Source organism: Solanum lycopersicum, chromosome 4 (assembly GCF_036512215.1).
Source record: "Solanum lycopersicum chromosome 4, SLM_r2.1".
Classification (NCBI taxonomy): domain Eukaryota; kingdom Viridiplantae; phylum Streptophyta; class Magnoliopsida; order Solanales; family Solanaceae; genus Solanum; species Solanum lycopersicum.
This window is the reverse complement of record NC_090803.1, coordinates 12,359,272-12,370,970: the sequence shown is the minus strand read 5'-3', so window position 1 is coordinate 12,370,970 and position 11,699 is coordinate 12,359,272. Positions and strand designations below refer to the sequence as shown.

Below are 11,699 nucleotides of genomic sequence, written 5' to 3'. Positions count from 1 at the left end.
TTTCATTACCCCAACAATGCAGAATTAAATACCTAGAACCTAAAGGTAAATGTACCAAAACTCTACTAACAACAAGTCTCAGAACAAGGGGTACAACCCTGAAACTAAACAACACCTAAAATAATAGTTTGAGTTTGAAGAAAGTGGACTTAAACAAAAAGAACTCAAGGCATCCCGGAAGAACTAGCTCACCCTTGAATACAAACGGTCGCTAATCTTCTAAATGAGGTCTGTCAATAGCCGCCGAAAGATGTCGTGTACTTAATAAAATAACAGCTAGTGCAGAATTAGTATGCAACCACAGTGTACTGGTAGGATCATACGGCTATCCCACTAAGTGAAACATATATCAATTAAAGCAACAATATAACCATGTAAAATACTGAATATCAACAACATTGATTAACACGATCTTCATATCATAAGAGGACCAAACCACAAGCACTCTTAAAGTATACTTGTGCAATGCATGAATGAAATCTCATTCGATCATTCGCACTAAGTAGAACTTTTTAAGAAGTCATAAGTCATAGTTCGTACACAATAAGTACAATTATCACAAGTAGTTGGTCCTCTCACAGAACTCAAAGTCAAACTGTTAACGTGTCAGAACGAGGCAATTCGATCCAAACTATTAGCATGCCGAAATGTGGAAATCTGATCCCAATCACTCATCACATTCACTAGTACATGATCAAGATTATACAAAAAAAGGTGATTCATGGATTACAATTATTCGATCATACTCATTTACATAGTGTGTGATCAATAATGCATCATTCTCACACTTACATGCATTATAATGAAGCAATAACAAACATATATCACACCAACATGAAATCACAATCATCACCTACCTCGAATCAAAGCTTGAATCACCTAAAGCACTTGAATCTTCCCTTTCCGGATTCTTTCCGCTTGTTTTAGGTCTACAACAATTAATATACGCAAGGATCAACAATCAAAGGTCTAATTATCATATTGTACAAACCCAATAATCCAAGACCAACCCAAGATCATAATACCCAAATTAGGGTTTTTTCTACCATAATTCTTAGATCAAAACTCTTTGCCATCGATAATAACTAAAGAAAAAGGGTTCTACAGATCAAAAAATGGATTAGAGAGTTAAAACCTTACCTTTAGCCTAAAAAATGGTGAAAATTGTTATGAACTCGTCTAAGGTCGCCTCTTTAGCCCTAAAAGTCAAAAAATACCAAATATGGTCATTTTAGGGTTTATTAGTGATTTTTAACGAGTTTGGATTGCTCCAGAGGACCTATCCCGCTGCATCAGCACCGCTCTAACGGCCAGAATCCCGCTCTAGCGACGGCGGAGGCAGAATGTAGCCGTTCACGAAAAGATCATTTTCAGGAGTTCTACTCATCTGAATTCGATTCTGTAAAGTGCTATGGGTTCCTTATCGTCTTGGATATCTATTCATGTAATAAAATTCACAACTAGATCTCTTATTAATTATTAGATTTTTCCTACACCAAAATGAATTTGATTGCTTCCAAATCTGGGGTAGGTTGGGTAATTTCAAGTTACTACGAAAGAGTTTTCTGGCACAATTCTTTCTTCATTGACTTTTCGCTAAAGACGGAATCAGGTCGTTACAGTTCGGTTCATAAATTAATGGAATAAATTTTGAACACAAAAATATTTTAGTGTATACACATTGGTGGTCGATTTGATACAATTGTTGATGATATGTAATTTTACATAGTGATATGTATTAAGGAACATACTTTGGAGGCTAATCTGGTACAATAATTGGTGATTTGATAATTTTTCATTGTGATATTTTTTAGTGTGTAGATTTTGATAGATGATATAGTTAAGTTATTGATAATTTGTTGGTTTAAATTTGATGGATGGTGTGACTAATTTTTTTGGGATATGTTGATCTAGAACTAAAAAAATTGATTTAAAATTGATGATAATGTTAGTTTTACTTATATATTGCAGCCCTACAATGTTCACCATAATATCTAATCAAATATATACCAGCTTTTTAGTATCATCATGTTGATTTGCATGGTGTGCAATGTGGTGTCGCCTTTGTGTCAAGTTCAATTTTAATAACTATAAATAAAAATTAAAAATAATTGGTGGCTTTGTTGCTTAAAAATTAATGGTGATTTGTTGATTTAAAGTTACAAAATGTTATAGTGTATATTTTGATGTATGATATGACTAATTTTTTGGTGACATGTTCTCTTAGAACTATAAAAGATATTGATTTATAAGTGTCAGTAAAATTGATTTTAATTATAAGTTACAATCCTATAACGCCTTAATATCAAGTTCAAATTATATTAATTCATTTCATCATAATGAATAAATTATATCAAATTATAACCAAATAAGTCTTTTAAAATAGATTCTTACATAAATGAAAAAGTTAATTTGTAGCTACATATTCAAATCTATATTCGTGTTAAAAATAATTTATAACAAATGAAAGTAGAATAATAAAAAAAGAACAAAGAAAGTTATTGAAAAGTAAAATGAGGTAAAAATAGTTTGTTTTTTTTAAAAAAAAAAAAAAGAAAGAAATGAGTGAAGAAAGAGAAATAGAAAAGGAGAAAAAAAATTCAGAGAAAAAGGGTGGAGGAAAAAAGAGAACACGTTTATTCAATATTTTTTAGGAATATATTAGAAAAGAGGAAGAATACCAGGAAGTAATATATTGAGGGGAGATATTTTAGGAAGAACAAATTAAAAAAAAAAAAAGAGACATTTCTTAGGGACAAAACATGTTTTTTTTAATTCCTTGATACTTTCTTTTTTAAAAAAAAATTGTTTTGTAAAGATTTTATTGATGAAAGTCAGATTAATGTTATATATGAGGGATGTTGGTGTTAAATTGTATAGCTAGTTGTTTTTTTTTGTTTATTAAATCAAAATTTAACCTCTGTAAACTTAATTTTTCGGCGAAGGAAGTGTCGGTCGACACCTCTTGATCAAGGGTGGGTCCGCTCCTGTCAAGTAGTACTCCCTTTGTTCTTAATTACTTATCCAATTTTAAATTGGCACACATATTAAGAAAGCAATTTGATAGAGTGAGTTTATAATTTTACCCGTATTAATTATGAAATAGATGAATTAAAAACTTAAGATTTTGAAGAAGTTCTATATTTTTCAAAGTAATTAATTGGGATATAATAGGAAAAAAATTATTATTTCATGAATTGTTAAAATGGACAAGTAATTAAGGATAACTAAAAAAAATAAAATATGAACAAGTAATTAGGAATAGAAGGAGTAACTTTTTAAAAATGTAAGTTAATGTCACACTTAATAAAATCTGATTTGAAACATATATGTAATTCATCTCTTTTACAACGTATCATTTTGTATCCTTTGCATTAATTTTCATTAATAAAGGTGATTAATATCACAATTTTTACAGGAAACACACTTCTATTAAACTTAAGTGTTTATAGTGATAAAAAGGAGCAGACTTCAAAATATCAAAAGTAACACTATGACTTGCACGTGTTTAGCAACTAGGGTAGACATGGTATAGTATATATCAAATTTACATTGAAATTGAAATTTTTTATACCACGATATGGATCTTATGGTATTTGATGTAGTATTTGGAATGACTTTTTAAATTTTCTTGTATTCGGTACAGTATTTGGTATTTATAAAATAAATACTAAATACCATATATCATGCTGAAATTTTATAGTAATATATAAAATTAAGAGCAACTTTCACATATAACAAATACAAAAATCATATTTGTATGCTATAGTTATAGTTTGCATAATTGCGCTCCATAGCAAATATAAATATGTATATTTCGTTATACATATACAAAAGAAAGCAATTGTATCATTTCGCTATACATATACAAAAGACAACAATTATACAATCTGCTTTGGTACACATATACAAAAGAAGAATTGTATAATTTGTGTTTGTAAAGCGAGAAAGAGAGAAAAACAAAAGAAAATTATGCAGGGGAAGATCATATTTGTATAATCACAAGTGTATAAGACGAAATATATGCATTTGTATTTGTATATACAATTTTCTCTCGCTTTATACAAACACAACACAATGTAAACATTTGTGTTTGTATAAAGTGAGAGAGGCGAGTGAGCGAGCAAGATCTGGAAGAGTGGCGAGTGATATCTGGGAGAGGGGAACACACACACACACACACAAACACACACACACACACACACACACACATATATATTCTCTCCATTTATTCAAACACAAACACATTTTCTACATTTGCGTTTTTGTATAAAGTGAGAGAGGTGAGTGAGCGAGATCTGGGAGAGGGAAGAGAGAGGAACAAAAATATATGTATATATACAATTTTTTCTCACTTTATACAAACGCATTTTATACATTTGTGTTTTATATAAAACATGAGAGAGGTGGGGAGAGAACGAGAGTGGTGAGTGAAATTTACCAAGAGCGAGGTGAAATAGCAACAGTTTGCTATAAGGTACAATTAAATCAAACTATATTTATAGCATTTAATTTGAATTAATAGTTTACTATTATATACAATTTTTCCTAAAATTAATCATTCACTAATAGAGCTATCAATATGGATCGATCTACCCCCATACAGGCTTCAAAATTTTACGGGTTTGAGCAGGCTAGCCCATTTTTTATGTGGGTCAAAAAATGATTGGCCCAGCCCACAAGTATATGGGCTACGGGTTGGCCGGGCCAGTCCTCTTTTCTTAAAAATATATTTTTTATAATTTTTTAAATTAAATTATAATTTTAAAATATTATCATTAATATAGACAAGACAATATTACATGGTGTTAGTGTCACTGTTTGTTAATCAAATTCACAAATAAAATTATCTTTATAATATTTATTAAAATTTGATTTCAAGTAAAAGCATAAATAGCTAAATCGAAATATTAATCTAATTGTTTTTCAATGATTGTAATAAAATTATGACAATATTCCATAGGGTACGACCTATGTTGTGATTCCATAGAAATTTTAGAGAGTTTTTTTTATTTTATGTATTACATATTTGAGTTTTTATTTTATGTATTACATATTAGCATAATTTGGATTTGATTGTAATATTTCAAACTTTAATCAGATTTTGAATTTAGACTCTTTTTATTTTTAATACTCTATTTTATTTTTTATTTTTAATTAATTTTTATTTGACCCACGGACTGACCATATCCATATTTCTCAAGATCCACGAATTAGTAAGCTTATTCAGGTTCGGCTAAAAAGTCTTTTTTTTTAATGTGCTCCAAAAGTCGTAGTCCACCCCTATCAAATCACGAGTAAGTCCAGGCTATGCCCAACGAGCCTAACTCATATTGACGGCTCTATCACTATGTCAAGTTAGAGTCTGCATGTTAGTGAATGATTTTTGTGATGTAAAATTATATAGGACTATGCATAATTTTAGATAATGTTATTTAAAGTTTGCATCTATGATTACTCGATTATTATTGATTGTGAAATTATTTAACAAAAAGCATGTTGTTGATCTAATATGATTGAGACTTGTGCTTTTGAATTTCTCATATGTTGATCATCATATTGATCTTGCAAGAACACTTCCTAAAGGACAACGAGAAGAGTTTTAACGTAGTTGCTAACTAAGTGTGGAGAATTATAAATATATGTAAGTCGAAGTTATGATTACCGAATACCATTATGTAAAATACCAAAACCAAAATTAAATATACCGAACCATACCAAGCTAATTTGTTGTGGTTTTCGGTATAGTACGCTACATACCGAATACGGGAGTTACGGTACCGTAACATGCCCACCCCAACAGATCATTTAACAAACTTTTCTGCAAATTTCAACTACAAGGAATATGTTTATACAGTGAATGTTCAGTCATATGAAAGTACTCAAGTGTTAACGAAAGGCATGGTCGTAATCGTGGAAATGGAAATTTTTGTATATGAAATGAGATAACCATCTCGAGGCCACGAAGCATAGTAATGCAACGGTGACCAAGGAATACCTTGTCACCGCAGACAATGTGCCCTGCTTTAAAGCAGCAACAATTCCAATGGCACCAATGGAGACGATCTGCAGTACGACTTCAAGAGCATTGAGACTTTTATATGCGAGATTGCAACTTGTGCAACTCACTGTATGAGTCCAATACCTGAAAGGAAGTATAAACATATCATTTACACTTTTAACCCAACGTCTTCGTCTCTAAAAGGTTCTCGAAAGTCTATCCTTACAGGTCCAAAACTTGTTTACACTAGAATTAATGAAGAATCTATATTAGAAGTGTGGGAATCAATGTACGAACCTGTCCAGCAGCTGCTCCCTTGGAGGAGTTGGCGGGAGGTCTCCATTGTACTTTCCACGCCAATCAACTTGACCACCTGCATATTTGTTTAGCCACCTTCTAAAAGCAACAACAATGGCATCTGCCTTTGTTGGCACATAGCAAGCTTTATGCCAATTGTAAGAGCCAATTTCCTTTAGCTTGCGCTCCTTCATAATGGAAAACAAATTGAATGAGAAAGGACAACTCGTCATATTGTAAATGGAAATTTTCACCTAAAAGCACCAACGCTTCACCGGAATCTAACTTACAAACAGTCATGCAATATGTTCCAATAGCGAGACTATGCTCAAGATTTATTGTTTGAAGTAAAAGGTGGTAACATGAGCATTGAACTCCTAGGCTAATTTTGAACAGGTGGATGAAGCCTCGTGAAGTTGGAGAGCTGGAACAATCCCGTGCAACTAAAGGTGTTTATTTGGCTATCTGTATGGTTGTTTTTGTTGTTCATTTCATTTGATTGTCAAAAGTAAAGCACAGAGTAAAAAGACAACCACAACATAAATATTAACAGATGGGGAGAGTAAAGCCGCAGACAAGAAGAAAAGGAGAAAGTGAAGAAAGGGGAATGGACTGGTAGAAACTAAAAGTTTTTGATGAAATAAATCCCACACATCCTCAGCTTTCCATCGAAAAGTATTCCAGTAGCTTTTAACACAACTTGAGACAAGTTAGAAGATTAGAGTCGGAAAAAAGCGGTTCACATGTCTAGAGTTACTTTGTTGAGTAGTATACAAGAGTAGTGAAAATAGCATCGAATCATGATATTGCCTAAAAGTAACAGTATAGAGAAGTTCCTATTGATAGTTCCAGCTCCAGAAGCTATGCCAGTTTAGATTCTGGAGAAGGAAAAACCTTCAGCTGAGAAGCAGAAAAAAGCTATGGGATCTCCACTCTTGAGTTTGACCATAAATCTAAAACTTTCCGTCTGGTAACTTGAAGGGGTTTCAACAAATTTAGCTCAACATATATGCTTGTTTCCTTTTCATGGGACGCGAAAAGGGTCCTTGCATAGTAAACATCTCTAAAGCTTCAGGGATGTGTAAATCACAAGTCTTCTCTTTTTTTTAAGCTAACAACCTTCTGAGGGACAGCTAAATTTAACAAGTACACAATAGAAATGGAAAAGATGCAATAAAGAATGGATTTACCTCCACATGAAGAAGATACAAATCAGAATCCAGAATTAGATTTTGTCCCAGGTGAAATATCCAACGTGGAATTATTCGATCTGCCCAAGTGGCAAAGTTTCTTGGAGATGCAAATATAATTCTGCTATGACCTGGACTAACCGGAATACAGATGAAAACTAAAAGTGCTTTTTTCTGCTTCTCAGCTGAAGGTTTTTCCTGCACGAAATATTTATTTAAACTGCTGCAAAGAGTACCAAATAAATGTTGAAAAAAGACTAATAATATGGAAGGCACAAGAATTACCTGTACAGTTCCAGATGATACAGCAGTTGTTTTTCCCTGAGATCCTCCGAAAGCAAAATAACTATAATACACACAAGGCGGAACAAATGTGTTCCGTCCAGGTCCCTGGTTTGCAGTAATGACATTTACATCCAACTTCGTGATAGTTATGTCAAGTGGTCTTCCTCCTTCTCGATCAGCTTTCACAGTGAATAAACAATTCTGTTAGTCATGAAGTTATTTACACATGCAAAGAAAAGAATATAGAATAAAATGTGTATGAAATAGTATAAGCTTCTTATCTTTGGGGGGCTACTGGAACATTCATAATGCCATAATGTGAATATTGGACATGAGCTGGGTCCATAAGGTTTTCAATCAGAAGCTCATACCTGAAAATTACCAGATTTTGTTACAGATTATAACTAAAATTAAATAAAAAAGTAGGTAGTTTTTGTCACACAAGTTTCTCATAATTTATTACACAGTGATTTATCCTTGTACAATGTTAAGATTGAAATTACATTTTTACATAGTTGCTTGTTCACATTATAAAGTTTGAATTTCTCCTTCTTTCCTCTATTGATGGCCTTTTAGATTCTATAGGCTTCCCAACCCCCTCTTCCCCTCTATAAAAAAACCTATGTTGCTCGAACTCTTCAAAAAGGTCCATAGGTGTCCTACAAAAATAATGTATTTTTGAAGGATCAGACACGGGTTTGGCAACATTTTTGGAGAGTCCGAGCAACTTAAAAAGAAACGTTTTTTTCTGTTCAGTAAAAGTGAAACAGTTTGTGAAGGCTTTCTCCACAAAAGGTAGCAGGATATATCTGTGTCTGCTTACCCATATGATATATCTCTGACTATGAAAGTTTTCGAAAACGAACTGTCATCAAGTTCAGGTATATAGGGAGGCCTTTTCATCAAATATATGTCCTTGTATAGAGGATCAGAGTTCGGCCAAAACCAAAGAATGTCATTTTGCACACAACTTGGATAAACAGTTGCGCAAGCTCTTTTGGACGTATGAACCTGCACGACTAATACAAAAATGTCATTCCCAGTTAACTTGTGTAAAGCTAATGCAAATACTGTTGTAAAATTGTTGTCAAATACTAGTGCTTATCTATAAGCATTTCCGAGAAGTACACAATACACAAACTTCCCATGTTTGGAAAATGAAGATTCACATTCACAAGAAAAAGGGTGAAAAAACAAAATAAAAGAATATCCAGGACTATTAATTATGAGAGTTGTCATCATCTTTCATCAGTCAATAAAGATAGAAAGCCTTCACCAGTTCTTACGAAGTCCCAATCACCATTATAAAGGACTAAGGTCACACAGGTAAAGGTGGTAAGCTATGATCACAAGGTTATTATCCTTTTAATTGTGAACCGAGTTGATTAAGTCTTCAAATAAATGTCATGGTGAACTGTGCATGAAAAGTACGATGTCAAAATGCAAAATGCTCGAGTTCTTTACCTATAAGTTTCCTAGGAAAACCTTCAGAATAGCAGAAAGAAAAAACAAATGGTTGATCTATACCTTGACCAATGATGACAACAGTAAATTATGTGCTCTAGCACTGGAATTGGAATTGATATTTGACCATACTGATATAACTATTTCATTAATAATTTGGTCTAGTTATTATTTAATGGAGTCTCAAATGGTTTGGACATGTGAAGAGAAGGTGCGATGACGCTCTAATGAGGAGGTGTAATAGATGTTGGCTATAGGGAGTACGATGAGAGGTAGAGGTAGACCGAAGAAGTATTGGGAAGAGGTGAGTATACAAAACATGACGCAACTTCATATTACCAAGGACATGACTCTAGCTAGGAAAGAGTGGAGGTCGCGTATAAGGCTAAAAGGTTAGTATGGGTAGAGTGTTGTCTTTCAATGCATCTCCAAATGAACAAGCATTTTCGCAACATTTAACACCCCCTATATAACTTTCAGACTTTTCCTGAGCAAATCAAGATTATCAAATTCAGTGAAATCAAACACGAGTATTCAAGATCACACAGCTCATCCCACAGTGTGAAGCTATATTTAAATGTTCTCACGCAAAAACTCCACCATTTTATTGAACAGAATTGACATTTATAGAATTAAAAATGTTGATACCTGGTTAACAGTGCAAAAGTTGGGTCTACAAGCAACAAAAGGGTATCTCTATTATCCTCCTCACTTTTAGCCAAGTTAATCAACACCAAACTTCTTTGTTTTGCAAACACTTGATATGATCATTACAACAAAAAGACAGTCTATAAAGGCCATAATCAAAAGTAGAAAACCAATATTACCTGAGGGCCATCCCTAGGAGCTTGAGGGATCAACTTACAATCACCAGCTCCATTAAAGCACCAACCATGATACACACACTGCAATCTTCCCCATTGATCAATTCTTCCTTCAGAAAGTGGAGCATATCTATGAGGACAAGAATCATCCATTACTTTCCATTCTTTCTCATTCCTATCCCACCACACAACCACATCAATCCCCATCACTTTCTTTCCATGTGGCCTCCTCTTATCAAGATCACAAATTGGCATTATTGGGTACCACTCAGCATACCACTCAAATTTCTCTTCTTGATTTTCATTTTCAGTCTTTTCATCAAATGGGGTTTCTGATTCTGTTGAAACACTTGGGGAAGTAGCAGTAAAAACCTTGAATTTTGCATTTTGTGTCTGAATTGAGGGAAAACAAGAAATGGGGTTTTCATAATTTTGTTGAATATACAAGTTGGTAGTTTTGGGAAATGAACTGGTTGAGTTCAAGTTGAGGTGAAATGGTGAAAAGGAAGAAGCTTTGACAGCTTGCATGGCTGAATCTTAAATTTGTTAATAAAAGTTCAAATCTTCTTTTAAAAAATAAAAATAAAAAATCTTCAGAACTCCATTAAAATGCAAATACAGAATAAAAGTGGTGACTGATAAAACTAGAAAAGTGTTTTGTGGCTTTCAGATATACAACAAACACATTGGTTGTGTCATCTTCTACAATTAATTTATGGACAGAATTTATTTTTAAAAGAAAAGGTAAAAAGAAATAGTCAAAATACGAAGATTGATAGACCACACATTTGTGTATGTCCTTGCTAGGCCACTGGCCATGAGCCCATGCGGAAGAAACAAAGAGGAGAGCCAAGAATTTCAGATAAGAATAGGTGGAAAATGCTTACTCCGGCCACTTCTATTTATTGCGTTTTTTGAAAATTAATTTGATCTATTTTTAAACTTATATTAATTATATTGATTTGATTTTAAATAAAAAATTTAGATATTTAAAAATTATATGAAAAATATTATAAATTGCATTTATTTGCATATCAATGATATAAAAAAAATACATCTTAAAATCTTAGTCAAAATTCTTATAATTTAACTCTAAACATAAAAATTATAATAATTAAAAATGGACGAAGCATATATAGAGAGAATAAATGCTAATGAAATCATACCTTGTATTTATTCCCTTCCAATCAAAATAAATTACTCATTTTTCTTTTTAATTTATTTTAAAAATAATAACTTTATTTTCTTTTTAGGTAATACTTTAACATAAAAGGGTATTTTAATATATTTATATAATTTTAATTTTAGATCATAAGTTTCTTTTTTATTATTATTAAATTTTGTGTCAAGTCAAGTTAAATAATTTTTTTTTAAATGGAGGAAGTATTTGATATTAGACTTATTATGAATGTTAACGAGGTTAGGATGACATGGTATGGTACAGTATGATATTTGAAAATTTTGATACCATGATTTTGATATTTGGTTTTTAAACAGTATAGCATTATCATATTAATTTGGTATGGTTCAGTATATTGAAGTTGAGTTTCAATTTTTTACGATATGGTAAATTGGTAATCATAATTTGTTCAACTTCAACTAATATATCCTTGTACAGTAGAGTATTATGATTTCGAC

General features: G+C 32.2%; 1 protein-coding gene and 1 non-coding gene across 2 annotated transcripts; both read right to left on the bottom strand.

Annotated features, from left to right (window-relative positions):
* Positions 1-5,807: 5,807 nt before the first annotated feature.
* On the bottom strand, positions 5,808-10,936 carry PTC52 (flavonoid 8-hydroxylase 2, chloroplastic). Its single transcript, XM_004237284.5, has 7 exons — positions 10,065-10,936; positions 8,597-8,784; positions 8,055-8,144; positions 7,774-7,960; positions 7,489-7,686; positions 6,299-6,486; positions 5,808-6,145 (listed from the first exon to the last, which is right to left on the bottom strand). The coding sequence occupies exons 1-7, from the start codon at positions 10,587-10,589 to the stop codon at positions 5,890-5,892; spliced, it is 1,632 nt and encodes a 543-aa protein (XP_004237332.1). The 5' UTR covers positions 10,590-10,936; the 3' UTR covers positions 5,808-5,889.
* On the bottom strand, positions 8,398-8,501 carry MIR5303 (microRNA MIR5303). The gene has a single exon (NR_108007.1). It is a non-coding gene; the product is annotated as a microRNA MIR5303 (primary transcript).
* Positions 10,937-11,699: the final 763 nt, after the last annotated feature.